Source organism: Nyctereutes procyonoides, unplaced genomic scaffold (genome assembly GCF_905146905.1).
Source record: "Nyctereutes procyonoides isolate TBG_1078 unplaced genomic scaffold, NYPRO_anot_genome, whole genome shotgun sequence".
NCBI classification, from domain to species: domain Eukaryota; kingdom Metazoa; phylum Chordata; class Mammalia; order Carnivora; family Canidae; genus Nyctereutes; species Nyctereutes procyonoides.
Genome location: NW_026575047.1, coordinates 20606142 through 20629596, shown reverse-complemented (window position 1 = coordinate 20629596; position 23455 = coordinate 20606142). Strand labels below are relative to the sequence as shown.

General features: G+C 50.5%; 1 protein-coding gene across 2 annotated transcripts in view; it reads right to left on the bottom strand.

The window, feature by feature from the left end:
• JAKMIP1 (janus kinase and microtubule interacting protein 1) overlaps positions 1 to 23455 on the bottom strand; it is a 112133-nt gene that overhangs the window by 28985 nt on the left and 59693 nt on the right. Inside the window, exons 2-5 of one of the 2 annotated variants that reach the window (XM_055326439.1) lie at positions 21120 to 21175; positions 19476 to 19741; positions 13938 to 14432; positions 774 to 983 (exon numbers count right to left, since the gene is read on the bottom strand). In XM_055326439.1, the coding sequence (XP_055182414.1) occupies positions 774 to 983; positions 13938 to 14432; positions 19476 to 19604 (834 nt within the window). In that variant the 5' untranslated portion in view covers positions 19605 to 19741; positions 21120 to 21175. The remainder of the gene's footprint in view (positions 1 to 773; positions 984 to 13937; positions 14433 to 19475; positions 19742 to 21119; positions 21176 to 23455) is intronic. The other variant, XM_055326438.1, reaches the window with a different exon arrangement.

Genomic DNA, 23455 nt, shown 5'->3' with positions numbered 1-23455 from the left:
AGGCCCGACACCACACGGGGCTCCCTGAAGTTCAGCCACATAGATGACACCCCAGGCCATGACAGGGACTTGTGGGAAGACTTCACCTCAAAGTGACAAGACTTCAAGACCCTCCAATGGCTCCTCAACAGCCAAATGTAGTCTCTGGGGACCTTCATGTCTGAACCCTTGCCCACTGTGCCTCTCTTACAAAGGCACATCATGGATGTGCTAGGACATTCTTCAAGACCCACTGGGCCCAATCTTGCTGGCCACTGAAATGCCAGCACCTCATACTGATGTCTGAACAGAGCATACACGACAGACTTTCAACCCTTTGGTGAATGAGTGAATGTATGAATGAATGAGTACATGCTGCTTCAGCCTCGACTGTGCAGGTTAAGCACCAAGCTGTTGCCCCCAAAGCCCCTTCTGGCTGGCTACGCCCCTATCCATTTTGCAGGACTCTGACTTCAAGACTGGGCCCCTTTCCTCACTCCTACTGCACACCTGACACTGTCTTCATTTCTTTCTTGTCCACTGAGCTCAAGACCACTGGAGGCAAAAGCAGCCAGATGCTCACCTCTTATCCCCAGGCCTAACACCGGGCCTTGCACATAGTGAATGCCAGCCAGTTTGGGGAGGGATGGACAGATGGACGGATGGAAGGTAGGGAGGGTGATAGGAGGCAGGCAGGCAAGGTGACCAGAAGGATGACCAATAGATAGAAAGAATAACAGGTGGTGGTCAGCCATGAGGCTCGGGTGGCTTGCACCTGCCACCGTCCCCCTCACCTGGACACCCATGAGCTCAGCCATGTCCCCTATCCCAGGGGGGAGCTCTCTCTTTGGGCTGCTGTGGTACCGTTCTGCCTCCTTGACCTGAACCAACTGCTCATCCAAAGCCTCCTTCTGAAGGAGTAGCTTCTGGGTCTGACCAGTCTGTACACCAAGTTCTTTCTCCAAGGCCAGAATCACACGGTCTTTCCCTCTGATCTCGTCCATCTGCAAAAGAGAAAGAAAAAGCAATCAATCTAGGGGTTTGCAACCAGGAAGATCTCTCCCTCGTTGGCCTGAGGCCCAGGAAAAAGGTGAAGCAGGACCACAGACCTGGGTCAGCTGAGCCCAGAAAACTCAGGACAGAGGGAAACCACAGAGCACAGCCCAGGTCCTGCTGCCCTGAGCACAGAGGAGCAGCAAAGTTATGGGTTCAATGACTTATATGGCCAACTAGACACTTACTGGTGAGATACATCTATGCTCATGTCTCTCTCACCTGAATGAAAGGAAATAAAACCCTGACCTCCAGGCCCCCCCAGCTGCCTCACCTCCACAGCTGAGCTTCTTCACAGAATTGGTGGGTCTCATCTCCTACTCACTCCCCAAGCCTCTCCTGTCTAGTCACAGCCCCTACTTCTCCACCAAAATAGCTCTTGCTAAGGTTTTTAATGCTCCCTGGGACCCCAAACCCACAGGACAACTTTTTTTCTGTCCTCCATCCTCCTCACCAGCATCTGACCCTGCCACCCACTTCCTGGTCCGTGAGCCTCTCCCACCCCTCCAACCCTCTACAGTGACTTCTTGGTTTCTATCTTACTGACTCACCTTGCTCTGGCCACCATTAAAGTCTGGAGTTTCCAAGACTTGGCCCTCTCCCAAGTCGTACCCTTGTCCCAGGCAGCCATGTCCTCACCCATGACATTAACTTCCCCATACACAGCTGACACCCCAACCTATTCCCCAGGTCCTGACTTATCTTGGAGCACCAGAATCATAGAACAGGTTACTTGATGTCTCTGCTGGAGTCTCTACAGGACCTTAGCCTCTCTACATGCAAACCTCAAAGTCGTCCCCAGTTTGCCCAGCATTCCCCAAAGGAAACCAAGCACAAAGAAGCTTACAGAAGAGCAAGCTTTGGCCCTAGGCCATATGCTTCATCTGATTCCAGACACAAAGCCAACAGCTGGGAAACTGCCTCAGTAAGGGTGCTGTCCTGGGGTGTCACACACCCACCCCCACCCCACCAAATCCATGTCCTTCCTAGAACCTGAGAATATAATGTCATTTGGAAAAGTGTTGCTGATATAATCAGTAGGAGGAGGTCACAAAGGAGCAGGGTGGCCCTCCTGACAGCGTCCTTAGAAGAGAGGAAGAGAGTCACCTGGGTGTTGCAGTGGTTGGGCTTTTGCCTTCAGCTCAGGGCATGATCCCGGGGTCACGGGATCAAGTCCTGCATCGGGCTCCCTGCAGGGAGTGTGCTTCTCCCTCTGCCTGTGTCTCTGCCTCTCTGTGTGTCTCTCATGAATAAATAAATAAAATCTTTTTAAAAAGGAAGAAGAAGAAGGAGGAGGAGGAGGAAAAGATGACGACGACAACGAAGAAGAAGAGAGGAAGAGTAGCGGACACACAGAGAGAAGGCTGGGTGGCGGTGGAGGGCAGAGGCTGCAGGGAAGAACCCAGGAGCTCAGGAATGTCGCGGGCTGCCTACAGCCATGAGCGCCCAGAAGGAGCAAGCACGGCTCCTCCCTATACTCCTCCCCATGTGCCTCCAGACTGACCCCTGGATCTCAGACCTCCCGCCTCCAAAACTATAAGCCAATGAATTCCTGATTGCTTTAGCCACCCAGTCTGTGGTCCTTCATTACAGCAGCCCTGGGAAACTGAGGCATGCTTTAAAAGGGGAATGCCCCCCAACACTGAGGTTTTGTTAATGGACAAAGACTACAAGAGCTTCGGCTACAGTGATTCCTCTATCATCTCGGGATTTAGAAATAAATGCGGTCTGATCTAAGGCACACAGCCAGCTCTGAAAAGAACACCAGTGCTTTACTAAGAGTGGTTTCGACACAATCCCCTATGGATAAAGCCCTTGGGATGGAATATCTGCGGTGTTATTTAATACGTATCTGGGAGGGCCCCCCACGCACGGGCCGGTGTGGAAGCAGCACAACACAATACTGCCTTGATCAGCCAACCGAAAAGTGATAGCCAGTTGAGATCAACGACTTTGCAGAGTGGAGAAAGCACAGCATCTGGGGCAAGACATTAGGATGGGCACACGGCTCCCACAGGCAAGCTGTGTGACCTCGGCCAAGCCACATAACTGCTCTACACCTCAGCCTCTTCACATAGAAAAGGGGACATAGGAATAGTCACCCAAAAGGGGAGCAGAGACAAGCAGGCTGGTGGGGAACCAGGCCACGGGGCCCAGGCCGCCTGCCTTAGAGCCTTGACCCTACTGCTTCCCGGCTCCATCACCTCGGTCGTGTTCCCTGATTTCCTCCTGCACCTCTGTGTTCTCACCTGTGAAATGGGATAAGAACAGCACACGACTGGGCTGCCTGGGGGACTCAGTGGTTGAGCGTCTGCCTTCAGCTCAGGGCGTGATCCTGGGATCCTGGGATCAAGTCCTGCATCAAGCTCCCTGCGGGGAGCCTGCTTATCCCTCTGCCTGTGTCTCTGCCTCTCTCTGTGTGTGTCTCTCATAAATAAACAAAATGTCAAAAAAAAAAAAAACAGCACATGATGAATAGGGAGGGATATTTTGCAAATGAAACGTGCTCACACGCAGAAAGCGCCTGGCATGAAGCAGGCATTCAGCAGACGCTAGCTCTAGTGAAAGTTGTCCAGCGGCACATAGTAGGTCTCCACAAACAGTAGTACCTGTCCTTCTTAGACTGTCTCCTTTGGGTATTTGGATATTGCGGAAATAAATGAATACAGTAGATGTTTGAATTGTGGTCCTTCAAAAGACATGCCCGTGTCCTTACTTTGGATTCCTGGGACCATGACCTCATTTGGGAAGGGGGTCTTTGCAGATGTAGTTAGGTTAGAGATAGTAAAATGAGGAGATCATCCTGGATTAACTGGGGTGGGCCCTAATAATAATAAATAATATAATTATATAAATATATTATTTATATTTTATTTATATTACATTAATACAATTATATTAATACATATTATATTTATATTTATTATTATTATTATTATTATGAGCATCCTTGTAAGAAGAGAGGACAGGGAGAGAAAGGAGAAGCCACAGGGAGGAGGCCATGTGGAGACGGAAGAGAGAGGGACGCAGGGCCAGGAGCCCCGGCAGTGGGGAAGGGCAGGAAGGACCCTCCCCTGGAGCCCCCAGAGGGGCACAACCCTACCGACACATCTGACTGCTGGCCTCCAGACTGTGCAGGAACACACTTCTGGAGTTTTCAGCCACTAAGCTTGTGGCCATTTGTTAAGAAAGCCACAGGGGAAGAAGACCAATGCCCTTCTCAGCACAGTCAGCGTGAATAATTAAAGCCGACTGTGATCTGTACCTCTTCCTGTGACTCGGACACCTCGAGCCTCCAAACACACCGCCACGGCGAGCAATGCTGGTCAGAGCCCCGCCCTGGCAGCAGACCAAAGTGGGCTCAAAAGCCTCCCCCCATACCCTGTGTGACGTCCCGGCACACAGGCGGGCCACCTGTCAGACCCAGCCTCAGCCTTCTGTAAGGTGGGGACCCGGAGACCTCTCTAGAACCTACTCGGTCCAGTTGTGGAGATTTAGATTGCAGGGCACAGCCTGGCATATGACAAGCTGCGACCAACGCTGGCTGCCACCACTCATCTGAGTTAGCTCCTGGTGAACATAAGGCTATCTTGTTTAAGCAGCAGACCATTAAAAACTAATCAAATAATGAGATTATGGAAAGGAGAAATGGTACCAATCCACCCCAAATACCAGGAGGTTTTCATGCAAAATCCTACAGTTCTGGAAAATTCTCTGAGTCACCTTTGAGAGTAAAACGTGTGCTGCCCCCCTCACATCCCCAGCCCAGTGTGACCATCTCCCAGGCCAGCCCAGGGCCAGCCAGGTGGGGCTCCTGAAGCAACTGCTGATGTGCCCGGGGCTCCCCCTGGTGGCGATCCACCAGCAGCTCCCCACCTCAGCCGAACCCCCTCTGAAGGTCTCCCTCCCCCCAGTAGGGAAGAATCAAAAAAAAAAAAAAAAAGAATCCTTGAGGATGCAAAAGACTTGTTGCCACTGCCGATGCCAGTCCAGAAGCAGTAAGAAGTATGTGAAAGGAGTTCATTAATTAAACCACTCACCTGCTTTCATTAATGCAACAAATACTGAGCCCGGTGCCATCAATGGGTACTGAGAAGCCTCTATGAGCAAAACAGACCTGCGTCCCTGCCCTCAGAGCTTCCATTCTAGAGGGGGAGGTAGCCAATAAACATAATAAACAAATCAACCTGCAGTAGATCAGAGAGAGTGCTCAGTGCCAGCAGAAAAAAATAAAGTGCAGGAATCAATAGTGCTGGGGGTGGAGGGGGCAGCGGTGTTGCACATTTATGTGTAGGGTCCCCCATAGCACCCAGGCCACATGCTTCTTGCTTTGCACTGGAGCCTAGAATTGGAGCCCCCACCATGCATTACACCAGCTCCTCCCACACAGAGCAGCAGCATTGCAAGCCAGACACTTCTGGAATCCCAAATTCTGCACCAAGATAAGTGCCAATTCTCCCACTTAGCCCAGGCAATGAGCAGAGAGAGGGCTTACACCCATCACTCTGGCAAAGGTTCCTAGGAAATAGTCCCCAGCAGCAGAGATGACATCCAGGAACAAATGGTCAATGCAGAATGTCTTCTGGAGTCGACCTCGGCTAGGTTGTTCTAGTTCCCCAGCCGGCACCCTGAGGTCCCCTGAGGTCTTGCCAAGCTCACACAGCCAAGGGCAGGCACTCCATTTGCTGACTTTGTGTCTGGCTCCCAGGCTGAGCTCTTCACCATCCTGCCCCCTGCCCCCAGGACCCTGACGAGGCCACGAATCCCTCATGTCGAGAATACCTGACCTGCAACACCTGCGTGTGAAACCATTCCTCTCCCAGCTTCTGGTCTCAGGGTATGCTTTAGGAGAGGGGTGGGGCCGAAGCCATTGCAGCTCCCAGGGCAGGCCCTGATTGGCTCACACCAGCCACATGTCCTGCCCTCTGGCAGTAACTGGCCCTGGATGGATACATGAGCCAGTCAGAGCCAACGGCCTGGAGGCAACACAGCTAGGACCCCCGTCTCCTCCTCATTAGGAGCCAAAATAGAGCCTTTCTCTGGGCTGTGCATGTGAGGATGGGGGCCTAGCACCGCGGTGGCATCTCACCAGCCCAGTGCGAGCCCCCACAGGCTGAGAATGACGCAGCAGGAGGCAGGGCAGAGCCTGACAAACCAGGATCCCACTCCTTCAGCTACAACAGCTGACAGAGGACGGTTCAAGGTGGTTCAAGGCAGAATTTCTGCGACTTGCAACCAAAAGAGCCTGACCCAGAGTTAGGGAAAGCACACCACCTGGGCGATGGCTGTTCCTTCCTTCTCGTGTGCCAGTGCGAGCTCAGTACTACATGCGAACTGATGGGCCATGCTCTCTCGAGGTCTTCCCAAGACCCTCACAGGAGATTGCATTTACCCCATCTTACAGCCAGGTGAGGCCCCGGGCGACGCACACACCCAGGCTCCAGTTAGCAGCAGAGCCATGATGCAAACGCAGGTCAGCCTCTGCAGAACCCGCGCCATCCCATGTGCCCCACACCCAGCAGGACATTCGTCCTGGTGAAAATCTTCCTGCCTCCCGCTCCCGACATGCCCACCAATGTGTGACTAACTCTGTTAGCTCCGCTTCACCCCAGGATTTGGGGAACAAGGAATGAAGCTGAGGCTGCTCCCCCCATACCGGTTCTCACCCTCCTCCTTTGGTACCTGTGGCCAGTGACTAGTAGGAGCATTCACCCAAACTTCACATCCACCCTAAAAGTCAGAATGAGATCTTATTTGGAAACAGGGGGTGTCTCCGCAGATGTGATGATGATGTAAGTGAAGACGAGGTCAGAGCAGATTAGGGTGGGCCCTGGATCTCCCAGTGTCCCTGCCAGAAGGGGACCAGACACAGACGCACAGGGGAGTTGAAGGCCACATGGCAGCAGAGCCCGCGATCTGGAATCTGGGAACACCAAGGATTCTCGGCCACCACCAGAAGTTGGAAGAGGTAAGGGACGCTTCCTTGGAAGCTGCAGAGGGAGCATGGTCCCACTGACCCCTGATTTCAGACTTCCAGCCGTGAGAGAATAAATTCTGGTTTTAAGCTACTGACCTTGCAGTAATTTGTTACGGCAGCCCTGGAAAACTAACAGAGGACCGGGCTGGGATTTATTAGCAGCTGCTGTGCACTCAGTAAAAGGACATTTCCCAGGCCCCTTGCAACTAGGTGAGGCTGAGTAAGTGCTGGCCAAAGAGCTGGAAGGGGAAGTGTATGGAACTTCAGGGAAGACCACGTCCTTCTTCCTCTACCCTCCTACTGTCAACCCAGGATGATGATGTGAGGGCTGGCACTCCACGGGGATGAGGGGCCATGAGGACCAGAGCCACACCCAAAGCCCATTCAGAGGGCAAACCTGGGAGGTACATGTATCCCTCACTATTCTGTGGAGCCCTGTGGCAGCCCTTTCCAGACTCTGTACATGAGAAATGTCCAGTTTTTAAACCCCAGTGTCCTGGAGGAGTTGTCTATTATGTGCAACCTGGCCAAAGCCTAACTGGTCTAGGAAATGAGTCCAGAAACTAGTGTTACTGCCCCACGTGGACCATAACCACCTTTTCTGATTTGCCTCTCTTAAGGGGCATGTTGATGTGTGAGCAGGGCCCAAAGGCCTTCCTGCATTCCTAATCTGATCCAGTGGACGAAGAAATGAAGCATAGGCCACCCTCCAAACACATTGCCATGAGCAACAGGCTTGCCTGAGGATTTACATTTTCCAAACTGGCGGATAACAGGAGAAATGGACACCTGATCTTGTCACTCAATTCTCCAAGTGGCCCTTTAAAGAGAAAATCACACACACACCGAGGACACCTGAATTGAGGATACTCCTATTTAGCGCTGAAACGGAAACCGGCACCAAATCCGTTGGTGAATTTTGAATCAAGCTCAAGCAGTCCCTGATACAAATATTTGTTCCTTCCTCATTTTATTTGCCTTAAATATAAACTTCTCCTGCAAGAGAGGAATGTGAGTTCACAGGTCTCCTCTTATGGAAAATGATAAGCTGGAGTCCGCTGTACTCTCATCACCCTGGGGCAGGTATGGGATTGCTCCCATTTCGGAGGTGAGACGCCACAGGCTCAGAGATAGTAAGCGACTCAATCGGGCTCACCCAGTGAGCAAGACTGGATTCACACCAAGAGCAGACTTTGTCCAGGGATGCCTGGATGGCTTAGCAGTTGAGCATCTGCCTTCGGCTCAGGGCATGATCCCAGGATCCTGGGATTGAGTCCTGCGTTGGGCTCCCCACAGGGAGCCTGTTTCTCCCTCTGCCTATGTCTCTACCTCTCTCTGTGTCTCTCTCAGGAATAAAATATGGGAGGAAAAAAAAAAAGCATACTTTCTCCAAAGGCTTCCCTTCCCCTGACATGATAATGCCTCCTCCACTCTCTGAGCTGGATATGACCTCTGAAGTCCCCTTCCCTGGACTGCCTTTCTGTTCCACAAAGTGAGACAGCAGGTAAAGAACCACTTCCTGCAATGATTCTGTCTACAGAAACCCGACAGGGAGAACGGGACACGTTCCTGGGCACTGGCAACATCACCCGCTGCTCAGCCGTCCGTCCTCCCCACCCCCACAGCCAGAGCCCTGGCCCTACGTCCTGTGGTGCAGGGCCCCACGGAGGGCAGTTTTAAAACCACAGCGAGGGCATTTTGTGTTGTGCCCACCCGTGAGTGTCCATCAGGATATAAGACAGGATGCAAGCAAAATGCTTTCCATCATTATGCTGCCACCCAAGCCCTGCATGCATGCGTGCTACGATGAGGTCTGCCAGAGGACATCCTCCAGGGAAGACACCCCCTTCTGAAATGTGTCATTGACTACAAGTCATCGGAAGGCAGCGTACCCTTTATAGCTGCATGTGCATGGGAAGTGCAATCATGCACTCCAAATTCAGGGGCAGCGGCCTGGACACGGGCAGGGGGGTTCAATTGTGCCTGGATACTTCTGTGTGATGGGTACGGAAGGGTTTATTATCTCACCTATACTTTTTGCCAGAAACATTTCATAATTATTTTTACAGAGAGAGAACCAGAGGGAAAGGGAGAGAGACCCTCCAGCAGGCTCCACACCCAGCATGGAGCCCCACATGGGGCTCAATCTCACGACCCTGAGATCATGACCTTAGCTGAAATCAAGAGGGGGATGCTTAACCGACTGAGTCACCCAGGTGCCCGAAACCTTTCATAATTTTAAAACTTTTATTAAAGGGAAGAAAATAAAGTCTCTAGTATTTAACAATGGCAGGTACAACTGTATTTTCATTTAATATTTTATTGGGAATTCATGAACCAAACATCACTATGGCTATTTTAAATTTACAATAAAAATGATCACACTGTGCTCCTACTTCCAGTGTCTTTCCCTCTGCATGCAATGGTCTCTCGTCATTTGACAAACTCCTATTCATCCTTCAAAACCCATGTCACTTCCTCTGTGAAATTACTCCTGGGTTGACATATCAGAGTCACCACTTGCTCTTTTTTGCTGCCTTCTGAGCTGGCCTGGTCCTACCACTGATCTCACACTGTGATAATCTGTTCATACTTCATCACCTGGGTGACTGTCAGCTCTTTGCCGTCTAGGTTCACAACTTATTCTTTGCAGCTCTGGTGCCTAGGTTAGTGCTGGAACTCAGGCAAATAAATATTCAATGGACGGAATGACAACTCTACTTTCTCCAGGGTCATCCTGATGGAGTATTTCATCATGGTGGGTGCTGTTTACACCCTCAATATTGCCCTCTTTCTTACTGCCAAACAGTTGTCCATTATACGAACATACCACATTTTATCCATTCCCCAACTGATGGACATTTAGGTTGCTTCCACTTTTTTACCATTACAAAGTGTTGCTGTGATCACATTTGCGACTTTATGTAAACATGTGTTTTCATTTCCCTTGGGTCTCCACCTGGGGGTGGAAGTGCTGGGGCAGCAGGTAAACTGTTATTTTAAGAAACTGCCAAATCATTTTCCGAAGTGCTCAGAGCATTTTATGATCCCAACAGCAGTGTCAGAGCATTCCCACATCTTCCCGAGTATCTGTTATTGTCTGTTGTTTTTGTTTTGTTTTTTTAATTACAGCCATTCAAGTGGGTGTGAAGCAGTATCTAGTTATAATTTGTGTTTCCCTGATGATCAGTGGGGTTGGGCATCTTTTCATACACTTATCTGTCATTTAAGTACATCTTTTCTCTTTCAAAATATCCTTTTGAATCTTTGCCCATTTTAATTATTTTTCTTATTGCTTCAAAGTTGTTTTTATAATCCAATAGAAGTTGTCAGTGATACATGTGTTGAAAATATCTTCTGATCTGTGCTGTATCTTGTCTTTTATTGATGCCTTTGGATGAACAAAATTTATTTTTTAAATCTTTGGTGTACAACCTTCTCTGAATAGCGCATTTATATGAATAGTGTGTTTGTGTCTTGTCTGAGAAATATTTACCTACCCCAAGATCATGAAAATATTGTTCTGTGTTGTCCTAACTGCTTCACTGTTCACTTTCTAACATCTAGGTCTATGGTCCACCTTGAATTAATCTACAGATAGAATGATATGAGGATCACTATTCCTGTTTTATGTTGTTTTTCTTACAGACGTCTGACTACTTTCAACACTGTTTATTGAAAGACCATCCTTTCCTTACTGGACTGAGGTGTTATGTTTCCTAAACCAGGTAGCCACATGTGCATAGGTCTGGTTCCAGTGATTTACCCACACATCCTTCAGCCTGTGTTGATAGTAAGCTTGGTTATATGGGAGTATGAGGTTTATAGTTTTTGCTTGCCTTCAAGATTGTGACTTTAGGTCTTTTAATTTTTTATATCAAATTTAGAAACTACTTGCCAATGTCTACCAAAAAAAAAAAAGTCTGTTGGGGTTATGATAGGGATTGTCCTGAATCTATAGATCAATTATGAAAGAAATGATATTGATACAAGGAAAATGGCTTCTCCCTACATTAGAACTCCTTTATTTTTTTTCCTCAGTCATGTCTTCTAGTTTTCAGAATGGAAATCTTATACAACTTCCATTAAACTTTATTCCTAGGTCATGGTGCTCTATTATAAGTGGTCTTTTTTAAAGTTCTATTTTCCCATTATTCATTGCTAGTAAATAGAAGCACAGTTTATTTTTCATATTTTCTTTCCACATAGAGATTTTGATAAATTCACTTACTGATTCTAATAGTTTGTAGAATCTCTTAGATTTTCTCCAACACAATCATAACAACTATGAATACTTTTTTTTCAATCTTTAGAACTTTTCTTTTTATTGTCTTTTGTATTTGAGGTCCTAGCCAGTGCAATGCTGAACAGATGTGGTGACAGTAGATATCTTATTCTGTCTTTGAATTAGGAAGTGTTCTATATTTTATCACTATACACATTGTTAATATTTTTTAATAGAACTCCTTACCAGATTCAGGAAATTCTACTCTATTCATAGTTTGCTGAGAGTTTATATTGTGAAGTTGAATTTTATGAAGTGCTTATTCTGTATTAAAATGATCATATGAGGTTTTTTTCTCCTTTATTCTATTACCAATTAAATTACACTCACTGATTTCTGAATATTAAACCAATCTTTGAATTCCTAGAATAAACCCAACTTGGCCATAGCTTATCAGCCCTTCTAAATATTGTTGGATTGTATTTGTCAATATTTTATTTAGTACTCTGGTGGCTAGGTTTATAAAGGATACTTTAAACCTTTTCTTGTAGTATCACTGGTTTGGGGATCAGTTATGCTGGCTTCATAAAATGAATTCGAATATGTTCCCAATTTCTCTTCTGGAAGAGTCTGTCATTAGTTTTATTTCTTCCTTAAATACTTAGAAGAATTTACCTGAGAAGCTTCTGGGCTTGACCTTTTCATCCTGGGAAAACTATTAATTACAGATTTAATTTCTTGAAGAGCCACAGGACTACTCACATTTTCTATTTCTTATAGTGTCCGTTTGGTTAAGTCATATTTGTTCAAGGAATCTGCCCACTTCACCCAAGTTTGAAGTTCACTGATATATGCTGTTCATAAAGTCCTTGTACTATCTCTTTAACTTCTGTAGGGCCTGTGGTAGTGCCCCTTTTATATTCCGTATACTAAGGACTTGTCTCTTTGTCCCTTCATTGGTATTCCTCAGGAATTATCAGTTTACCTACTTTAACTTTTGATGTGTTGATTTTCTTTACTGATTTATTTCAGTGATTCCTGCTCTTTAAGGACCTTCATTCTGCTTTCTCAGAGACTGATTTGCTGTTCTTTTTCTTTCTTCTTGGGATGGAAGCTCAGATTTTTTATTTTCACTGTTTCTTCCTTTTTGTCTAAAATCTATTTTACTCTAAAGACTACATTTTAAATCTAAACAGTACATACAAGAAAATGTGTATGTCTCCTTGAAAAGAATGTTATCTGCAGCTGCTAGAATACTGTATTGTTGGTTTAGGTCCAGTCAGTTCACTGTACTGTTTAAATTTTGCGTATCTTCGTTCATCTATTCTCTGTGCTCTATCAGTTGCTGAGACACAGTGCTACTCTCCAAATATAACTGTGGATTTGTTTCTCCTTTCAGTTTTGATGTTTTTCTTTTGCACGTTTTGAAGTTTTGTTATCAAGTGCCATTAAGAATTGACCCCTTTAAAAAAAAAAGAATTGACCCCTTTATTATTAAGAATGATCCCTCCTTTTCTTTAGTTTTACTCCTGGCCTTAAGATCTTTGACATGAATACAGATAGACCAGCTTTCCTTTGGTTTGTGTGTGGACATTGTACCTATTATTTCTATCCTTATAATTTTCAGTCTAATCATGTCCTCATAATCAAGATGTGCCTCTTGTAAAATATCACTATTGTTGCTGTCGACGCTACTCTGAGCAGCTTAGCTTACTTGCTTTTTCAACCTTCTGAAGTGTACACGTTCGAAGTCCAACAGTTGTCCCAAGGGGCAGACTGGTGATGTGCCTGTTGCAGCCCCTCTGTCTGGCCAGCTGTTTCCTAAGTATGGTATGGCTCTGGGAGAGTTTATTCTGCCCTTTTGCCCGGCCTTACTTGGCCTCCCTCATCACCCCAGAACTCCATGAATATTTTAGGGTAAAAACTGACCCATTGTGTGGGATCCTCTAGTCTCCTGTTTGTCATGCTGACCCTGAAAGATGGCAAAAAGCCCTGATCACCTCACTCAGCCCTGCCTGAGTCTCTTTGCTGGGGGAAGCCCAATCCCTAGCCCACACCCAGGATGAGCAAATGCCCCCAAGGGAAGAAAGTGGCTAGTAACTGTCAGTTCATCTGAACAGGCTCTCTCTCCTCCCTTTGAAATTTTAACTATTCTAGACCTCAGAACTCCATAGCTCTCCAGTCCTTAAACATAGGTTTGCAACTTATGGTTTTCCCCAGTTGTTGCAACAGAATGGCTGGCCCGTCCCTATAAACTCGTCTTATCTGGAGGTATAAATGTGCTCTGGTTCATTAATTAAATGAATAAATAAAGGCCCAGCACTTCACTAAGCTTTCACGGTCCTTTCTTCCAATACCCCTGCCCCTTATCTATTAACCTCATCTTACAGGTGAGGAACTTGTGCATCTGAGCTGTTCCACGCAGTACCAAGGATCCCACACCTAGCAAGAAGAGTTCTAAGCACCCAAAGCCTCTTTGCCACCACGAGAATGGGCAGGAACTTTGCTAGAAGCCCAGCATCTAGAACCACGTCTTTGCTCACTACACAGTGGGTCCTCAGAACTCTGTTTACTGCACACCTATGGAAAGGAAAGGATACATGCAAGCGGGGGAGGAAAGAATGCATGGAGGACAGGATGCACGTGGGCGGGAAGAAAAAGGTGCATGCACGCCAGCTGGGAAGGGGTGCAGGCAGCACGTACCAGCCTGCGGATGTCCCGCTCGCACTCGCGCTTGATGCGATGCACCTCGTCCTGGTGCGCCTGGTAGGCAGCGCGAAGATCCGCCGCCTTGGTCTTGTCAGCCTGCATGCAGTTGCTGAGCGCCTCCTCTGCCTGTTTGCGCGCAGCCTTGAGCTCCAGGATTTCCTGTTGCAGCCGCAGGCGCTCGCCGTCAAAGGTCCTGCGCGCCTCCTCTCGCGCCTCAGCCAGCAGCGCAGTCTTGACCTTGTCGGCCGCGCCGTCCCGCAGCACATTGAGCGTGGCCTGCAGCCGCTGCAGCTCGCCCTCCTTGATCTTGGCCGTGCGCGCCGCCTCCTGCTCGTGCTGCCGGATGAGCACCTCGCGCAGCGCCTGCAGCTCCTTGGTCTTCTCCTCGTGCAGCTTGGCCCTGAGCTCCGAGATGTAGGCCGTGTGCCGCCGCTGCTCCTGCTCGCGCTCCAGCTTGGCCTCCTGCAGCCGCTCCCGCAGTTTGCCTACCTGCGGCGCGAGCCACGGGAGAGGTGGTCAGGGTTAGAGCTGGGGGAGCCAGCCAGACCCAGCCACCACCTCCCCATGCCCCTTGGTGCCAGAAGGCCCCTGAGACCCTCCCGGGCCCCCACGCCCCAATATCCCAATATCATGCCACCCCCACTGTCCTGACTCTCATCCATCCCACCTACTGTTTTACTTCCTACTATATTTCCTACTATTTTCTTGAGAATTTCTCTAGAGGTAGAAAAACATCTGAAGATGCTGGAGAGGGCAGTCAAGCCTTTGACATCTCTTCCAATTTGGAGCTTCACAAGAGAGGACAATTTCTCAGTGATAAAACACAAGACACACAGGCAGAAATCATCTCTCACCAAAGATGAGCATATTTCACACCAGAAATACCTTTCCAGTGCCCAGGCGTCGGATTGTGGGCTTAGGAAAGATGGAGGTAGAGAGAGGCAACCACTCTCATTGAGCTGCCCCCTCACAGGCTGGGGGCTCCAACAGATCCCCCACATTAACTCCTAGGAGCCTTGAGACCGAGATAACGGTTTTGAGGTTGATAGCAACAGCTTAGAGATGCATCCATGACCTGCCTGGGGGTGGGGGGAGGACCTGCTGGGGGACAGAACCAGGCTCACCCCCCAGGCACCTGGCCCCAGATCCTGGCTCCTCAGGTGCCAGGCTGCCAATCCCACCTGAGCATATTTTTCTAATCAACAAAATTTAAAACATGACTTATAACATGTGCCAAGGGGATATTTTCTTAAAACACTCCAAAATGCATTATTCAATCTTTGCAAGTATCACACAAAACACACACACACTCACACACACACACACATACAGCAGGAACCCTTTGCAATCCATTAACTCTCTAAATCATACCAGTCTCCAAAGAATGGAAACCAACTGTATCTCAGGGAAGATAAGTGCTTCCGTGGAAGGTGGCAACAGTTTTCCCAGACTGTGCTGTTGACGGTATACTGATGCGTTGAAATTAACTTCAGGTGAGGAATTTTACAACGTCCCTGGGTATTGATCAACCCTTATTTACAGCAGCGGAGAAAGAAGCAAAAGCAGCCCAGGCAAAGACAGAAGATCAGCACCTCCTTGCATCAAATACTTGCAACCACAGAAATAAAACGGGGAACCTTTGGTCCTGGACCTACCCCTCTCCCAGGGGTGGAACTGGGAGTCTTTTCCTAATGGACTGAATGCCAAGGAGCTAGAATTTTAAATATTTAACATGAGTGTCCTTGTAAGGGACTAAATGCTTTTAGCATTGCCCTTTCTAGGAGGCTACACTGTCCTGATTTCCCAGGCTACTGCTGACAGGGATCAGAGTCAGAAGAAGGAGACTGGTCACATCCCCAGCCTGCACTGACGGGTGATACTGAGCCTCAAGACAGTTAATGTTAGGTGTCAACTTGGCAGGGCCAGGGTATCAGGCCTTGTGGCCAAACACCAGTGTAAGATGTTGCTGTGAAGGCATTTTTTTTTTTTGGTGGGGGGGAGGGGGAGATGTGATTCACATTTAAGTCAACAGAACTTGAGTAAAGGAGGTGACCCTTCATAATATGGGTGGGCCTTGCCCAATCAGCTGATGGCCTCCAGAAAAAGCCAAGCTCCCGGATGAGAAAGGAATTCAGCCTCCAGACTGCTTCAGATTCTAGGCCGCAACATCAGCTCTTGCTGAAATTTCCAGCTGCCTGCTCTGGAAGTTCAGATTTGTCAGCCTCTGTGATCATGTGAGCCAACTTCTTAAAAAAATATGTCTCCCTCTCCCTCCCCACCCACATACACATGCACGCACACATTTCCTACTGGTTCTGTGCTTCCCTGAAAAAAACCTGGACTATGCACTCTGAAACAGAACAGCTGCCCGTGAGGACTCAGGTGGAGGAAAACCAAAAGTGGATAAGTGGGTAAAGGGAAGTTTTCTCACAGGTTGACAAGGAAGAAAGAATGTGGAAGGGAGCGGAGGTGTGTGCAGGGCAGCCTGGGAGAGGTCGGGCCTGCTGAGACAGGCCAGGCCACACCGGTGTACAGGGCAGGGATGCTGACAGAAAAGATGGGATCAAGGGACAAAGCCCTCCTGGGTCCCACCAGCTCTGCCCTGAGGAGCCGAGGGCTGAGCCTAGGGGCCATGACCCAAGTGTAGCAGAGCAAGGCTGGCTTGGCCTGGTGTGGACAGAGCACCTGCTCCTTACTCCACTGAACTAAGCAAGTCTAAAAAGCTGCCCGCACTTCACCTGCCAGATGCCTCTGAGCTACTCCCCAGGTCCAGAGGCAGGAGACAGGGGCCCATGCCAGCTGCTCCTCAGCACTGGGCTCCAGATGAGGCAAGAGCAAAGTGACTGGGAGGGACCGCGCCCAGCTGGAGGTGGGGAGGGCGGCCAACACAGGGAATATCTGAGCCAGCACCACCTGCAGCTCCAGCTGGATGGGGGAAATCGGCCTCCCCTTGTCTCCTTCCACCCCGCTCCTCATCTGATCTATCAGCACTGGCTCCCCATGTCCAGGCCTGGCCACTTGTCCCACTCCCTGCCACCATCCTGATCCTGCCACCAGACTGTGGCAGCCACCCCCCAACCAATAATGTCCTAGCTTTGCCCCTGCCCACCCCAGACCCAGGTCTCGGCAAGTCAGGGACTGTGCCCCACGGGCCATGGCAACCTCATGGGTGTTTCTGGACACTTGGAATGGTGTAAGAACCATTCCCTTGCTCACTAGCCAACAAGAGCCTTAGGGGTTGGCTCCAAACAGCTTCTGCAAAGCCTTCCCGGGCCCTCTTGCCCCTGCACCGTGTCCTAACATTTCCCATACAACATGGAGCAATGGCACACGGGTTGTTGAATAAATGAATCAAGAGATACATTCAGCACCTGCCTTCAACCTACAGTTCAACAGGGATCCTCTGGGAAAACGATGGCACTTTAACTGTGGCATCAGCAATAATTTTATGCGATCATATAAAAATGTCATTTAAAGGCAACTATAAAGTTTATATCTATGTTTTTCCTGCCAGCCCGTAAGCATATTGCTGAATTCTCTGAGAACAGAAGGTCCCCCAGCAGTGACACACGGAAAGCCCTCCCGAGGGGCCACAGGGGTGGCTGGGCTGAGACATCAAGCAGCCAGGGCGTGCCCTGTAGGGAGGCAGCCTGGTGACTGGGAAGCACAGTCCCCGCAGGCCTGGCTCCCAACCCAGTGCCACCACCTACACCTGTGCTGACCCACTGTTAGAGGCTGAGGTGTGTCCCCAAAATCCCCATGTGGAGGTCCCAACCCACAGGACCTAAGAATGTGACTGTATTTGGAGATAAAATCTTAAAAGATGTAATTAAGTCACATGAGGTCACCTGAGTGAGCCCTGATCCATGATGACCCGTGTCCTTAAGAGATCAGGACACAGACACATAGGGAGACGGCCCTGTGAGGACAACAGGCAGAAGATGGCCATCTACACGCCCAGGAGGGAGGCCTCAGAAGAAACTAACCTGCCCACATCTTCATCCACCACTTCCAACCTCCAGAATAAATTTCTTGTTGTTTAAGCCACCAAGTCTGTGGTGCTTTGTGATAGTGGCCCCAGCGAGCTAGCACACCTGGGCAAGTCACCTCTCCTCTCTGACCTTCAGACTGCTCACCCATAAACTGGAGAAAGCCACCCCTGACTTCACAGGGGTCACTGCCAGGGTCAGGAGGCTCTCTAAGGCACCTGGTGTGGCCTGCATACTAGACGCATAATAAATGTCAGCTAACTGACGAGTGACTGTGTGTGACAGGCAGTGCGTGTGTGTGACTGTCTCCTTCAAACAAACCAGGGAGACAGGCACATCAGAGAACCTCATTTAACAAACGGGAAAATTGAGGCACAGGGTGGTTACATGGCTTTCCCAAAGACCTCAAAGTGAGTGAGGTGGTGGAGGTGGGATGGAGCCCAGCAGCACGACCCTGGCCTTATGGCTTCCCCAAAACCATGGGGCTGTTGCTACTTCTGAATGGGATCTCTAGCCCCAAGGGATGCTAGCAGGGGAGTCCCTCCTGAGCCACATAACGCATGGACAGGCTGGCACCTCAGACAGCCGTGCTGGCAGAGGGTGACTGCCCCAGGTCTGGAGTCCTGAGTGTCTGGGGAAGTTGGGGGCATGTCTGTCCCCAAGCTCCAGGAGCCTGGCCTTCATCCCCCCAGGTCCTGGACTCTGCCTCTGCTCTCCATGGTGCTGACCTGAGCAGGGGGCTGGGAGCTGAACCCAGCCTGGCCCCTCACTGCTGTGAAGCCCCAGCACTCAACAAGATGGGAACCTATAGCAATTCCCCAGCAGTCCCTCTCGAGGTTCCAGATGCTGGAGGGTTCCAGATGCTCAGGGCCCAGGGATAACCTCCACAATCCCGCCCAGCACAGGCTAGACCCTTGGCCATTGAGGCTGCCCAGGAGCAAGCTCCACCTCCTTCTCCTCTCCCATGGACACCACGATGCCCCCACAGCTTGGCCTTCAAGCCACCCAAGTGACAACACCAATGGGTCTTTGTGTTGTATCTGTGACATTGGATCTTTAGGACTTTGACCGGTTAGGATTCCTCCACTGTGCCAGGCCGCCTATCACAGCTGCACTTTGACTGGATGCTACAGTCTGCCTGGCACCCAACCAGGCGCTGCACTGACCTGCCCCAAAGCTCATTCTCACCCCAAGACAGCTCACCTGCCCCATCCCAGACCCAGACTCTGCTGAAGCTCTTTAGCAGCCTTGCCTCCTAACTCCCACCCACAGGCCCATCAGGTGGCACATCACAACCCCATGTTGCAGGTGAGGGAGGTTATGGCCCGGACAGTGGCATAGCTGCTCCGAGGTCACAGTGAGATGGGATGGGGCCAGGATCAGGACCCAGGTGGTCCCACCACTGCTGTTATAGCCATTTTACCAAGGGGCAAGCTGAGGCTCAGAGGTCAAGTGCCCACCCGCACCCCTAGCTTGGGAAGGCCCTCACCAGGGACCCTGCAGCACCCCCTCTATGGAGCCAGGGCGCCTGCACCCCTCCCACCTTGCTCTTCTCTTGCTGGAACTCTATCTGGATGCTCGTCAACTTGGCCCGGAGCTCCTCATTAGCCATTTGTACGGCATCAGCCTCCATCTCGGGCTTCTCGCCCTTGTTCCGGCTCTTTTTAGACATACTTCCTCTGGGGTTGAGACACTGAGATCCCGAGGTTCACGCCCACTGGCCAGCAGGTGCCGCTCCAGGCTCCGCCACGCTAACCAGTCGTGCAGGGCTTAGTTCGTCCTCTGCGTCAACCACCATCACTTGGGACCCTGGAGAAGAGGGAGGCTGGGTTAGGAGAGAGAGAGAGAAAGAGAGAGAGAGAAGGGCTGGCCTCATGGCCTGAGCACTCAAACACAACAGCAGTCAATGCTGCCTGAGGCCTCCCTGCCTGGGCCTGGCACCTGCTTGTCCCAGGGAGGCCCCACGATTCACAACACCGACCAAGCACCTCTCACTCATACTGGCTGCCACACAATCTCTCAGAAGCTCGTCAAAGTAGACAGTCTGGGCCCACCCCCCCAGAGAAGCTGATCTGCATCGCTCATAAGCGCCCAGGTGATGCTCCCCAGCTGCCAGAGCTTGAGTAGTTCTGGTGTACCTCTGCCCTTCTCAAGAGGAGACCCCCCCCCCCGAGCAACCTGTAGGCTGCCAGCTGCAGCTGTCAGCGAGCCCTGGTTCCCAAGGGTGCTTGCTTCAAAAGGCGGGTCCCTGGGTAGCCCAGAGCTCAGAGCATGAGGTGCATGGTGGGACTGAGGAATCCAGATGCTCCATCGACACTCCCAGGTGAGTCTGGACTAGGATCTGGGGACTACACCCTGAAAAGTGTCCTTTTAGAATTCATAAAGTTTGGTGGTTCCCCCTACATGGCCCCCAGACTAGCACAGCACTGGTCACCCTGAGCCACTGGCTCTGTACCCAGTGGTGGTGCCTATGGTCCCTCCAGGCCTCTATGTCTGCCTGGCCAGGCCCGAGCTGGCTCCCTGGTGGACAGGGGTGTCATGATGAGCTAACAGCCCCACCAGCACTCACATTCCTCCTGGAGAGGCCTAGGCCTTCATTTGGGAGGGCTGCCCTCCCAGCCCATACAGTGGCAAAGCCCAAGTCCTTAAAATAAGGTCTGGAGTGACAGCTGGTACCACTGTGTCCTGGGTGTGACACCTAGATCACAGCTCATCAATCCATGCACCTGCCCTGCGAGGGGAGTGATGTTGCCCAGGGTTGCAGATGAAGGACTGAGGCCCAGAGAGGCTGAGTGCTAGTAACAGTCACACAGTCACGATGAGGCAACATTAAACCGGTCAAGCTCCACAGCCAGACTGGACGGGTGAGTCCAAACCCAGACGCTGAGGCCTGAGCCCTGTGTTAGCTTGACCCCAAGCTGCCCTGTCTCTGACAGCACACCTAGAGTCCCCCCAGGCCCCTTGCTCTGCCTTCTTGCTGTTTTCCATATGACAAACCGTGTATGTACTTATTTCTTGTCTGTTTCTCCTACACCAGGATGTGCACTCCAAGCAAGCACGGTCTGTATTCTCTGTGCCTGGCCTCAGAGCTCAGCATGCAGGAGGCACTCCAGCAGCATTTGTTGAATGAGAGAATGAATGAATCAGTGAATGAATGAACGAATGAATGAACAAATGAGTGAAGCACCTACTATGTGTCAGGTCCTGTGACAGGAGCTTGGGAGTGTATTGTCCTTGCAGCACCTGGAGAGGTAGGTACAGATATTAGGCCCATCTTAGAGATGAGAAAAAAATCCAGGCACAGAGAGTTTAGTATGCTACCTAAGGCCACAAACTGTTAAGTGGTGGCCCTGGGGTTAAATCGCCTTGGGAAAGAATGCACAGTGAAAAGAGAACTTTCCAGCATGGAGGAATGCCAGGATTTGCAGGTGGAACAGAAGGGATGAAATCAAGGAATACTGTAAACTAGAAGCCTGGAGATAGAGGGGAACAAGGAGGACCAGGGAGGCTAAGAGAAGAAGGGGTTCTAGGAGGTGGTCAGGCTGAGGATGAGGATGGGGATGGGAAATTGGCCACCAAATTCAGGAATATGGGGCCAGTGGCATCAGCAGGAGCTGCTTTGTGGGGTGGGAGTCGGGAGGCAGGCAGACATCAGGGAGCTGGAGTGGGGTCTCACGGACGCCGGCACTTCGGGCAAGTGGCAGAGGCTCAATGCCTAGGATGCGCTGGGGCACAAGGATGTCCCATTTGGGAAGGCAGAGGTAGAAGCCAGTTTGACCCCTGCTGAACAGGAGGGTGCGGTGTTTCTCAACACCACGCCTTGAGGGATTATTCAGGGGTAATGAGCATCCCCACTGATTGATTCCAGAAAGGTACATTCTGTCTCCAGTGAGTCTGAACTCCATTTGCTCTGCCATGACTTATGAGAGCACAACCCATAATTCATTCCTCGCTGCTCTGGCCGGCCTGCCTCTACCGGCACGGCAGCACCCAGAAGCGGCCCGGACCCTGCAGAGTCCCCGCAGGGCGGGAAGCACTCGTCAGATCCGGCACCCAGAGCGGGGGAGACTTCCCTCCCTTCTAGTCCACCCTGTGGCCCAACGACATCACCCCTAGGAACACCTAGGGTAAGGATTAACCAGAGAGATGGCCTCTGTTCTTCCCAGCAACCCAGCGCTCAGCCAAAGGGACTTAACCAAGGACAGCAAAGTTGTGACACAGAACTGTAAAGAGAAAAGTGAATGTCACAGGGTCAAAGAACAAACGTGGTTTGTGATCTCAGTTTTTCAGACACAGTTGTTCGCTGTTTCCATTTGGTCACAAATAGTTTTTGCGCACCTGCTGGGCACCAGGTCCTGCACCCCGGGGACACAGCGGTGAGGACCACATGGCCAGGGCTCCCAAACTTCAGCAGTGACTGCCCGAGCGACAGGTGACATTTACCTTCCTCTATATACTCTTTCTGATAAGTCAGATTTTCGCTTTACAGACAAAATGCTTTACAGAATGTTCCTGCTTTACAGAAAAAATGATGCCATTTTTCAAAGGAAAGCAAGCAAGTTTCGGAAAACCATCTGGATCGAGCTGGGAAAGAGGTAAGAAAGAAGCTGAAGGAAAAGCCTGTGGGCCCTGTCCCCAGTGCAGTGACAGCGTGGTCTGGAGGCTGACTGACTCTCCGGGCACAGCCAGATGCAGCTCCAGCTCCGCCTGAGTCCTTAGGGGCTACCTGCAAGGTAAAGGTGTACCTGACAAGACAAGACACAGGTCACACTCGCCGGGGCACAGCTGACCATTCTGTAGGGCGGCCTCGTCCGCCACCAAAGGGCCACCCTTCTCAGTAAGTGTGTCCTCTTGGCTCACACGTGCCTGACTGGGTGGTTCTGGGAAAGTCACAGAACTTCTCTATGACTCAGTATTCCCACCTGTTTAATGGGATCCGTGGCACAGACCTCACAGGGATGTGTGGGGATTGCCAGGATCCATAGCCATGCTCAGCGAGGTGCTCAGCCCTATGAAGACACTCCCCCAAACAAAATGAAGCTGAATTTATTAGGAGGAGCAGTGCCAGCCTTCCAGTAACCTCCACGAAGATCAAGATAACAGGTGCTAAGACAAGGCACCTCAGGAAGCCACCACATCGAACTGTGGCCCATCTGGGGTCCTGCTGCCACCACTTCTCAGCAGCCCTAGTACAATCTGAAGGTCCATTCCCTCCCCCAGCAGCCGCTCCAAGGGTCACTGAAGATGCCAGGGAGGAAGGGGTAGCAGATGAGGCTTCTGGGCCTCAGGGAGGTCAAGTGCCCACCCAAGGCAGCACAGCACGCTGGCTGCAGACCGTGAACCTGGTCCACTCCTCAGCAAGGCCCTATGACAGCAAACTGGCTGCTGAGAGGGGAGGGGGAGAGGAGACCCAGGCCGTGGGGAGACAGAACCCCAGGAATGTCTGAGGGACCATGGGAACAGTGCGGGTGGAGCCTCAGGGCCAGTCACAGTCTCCACTTTTTCTCAGACCCCTGGCCAGCT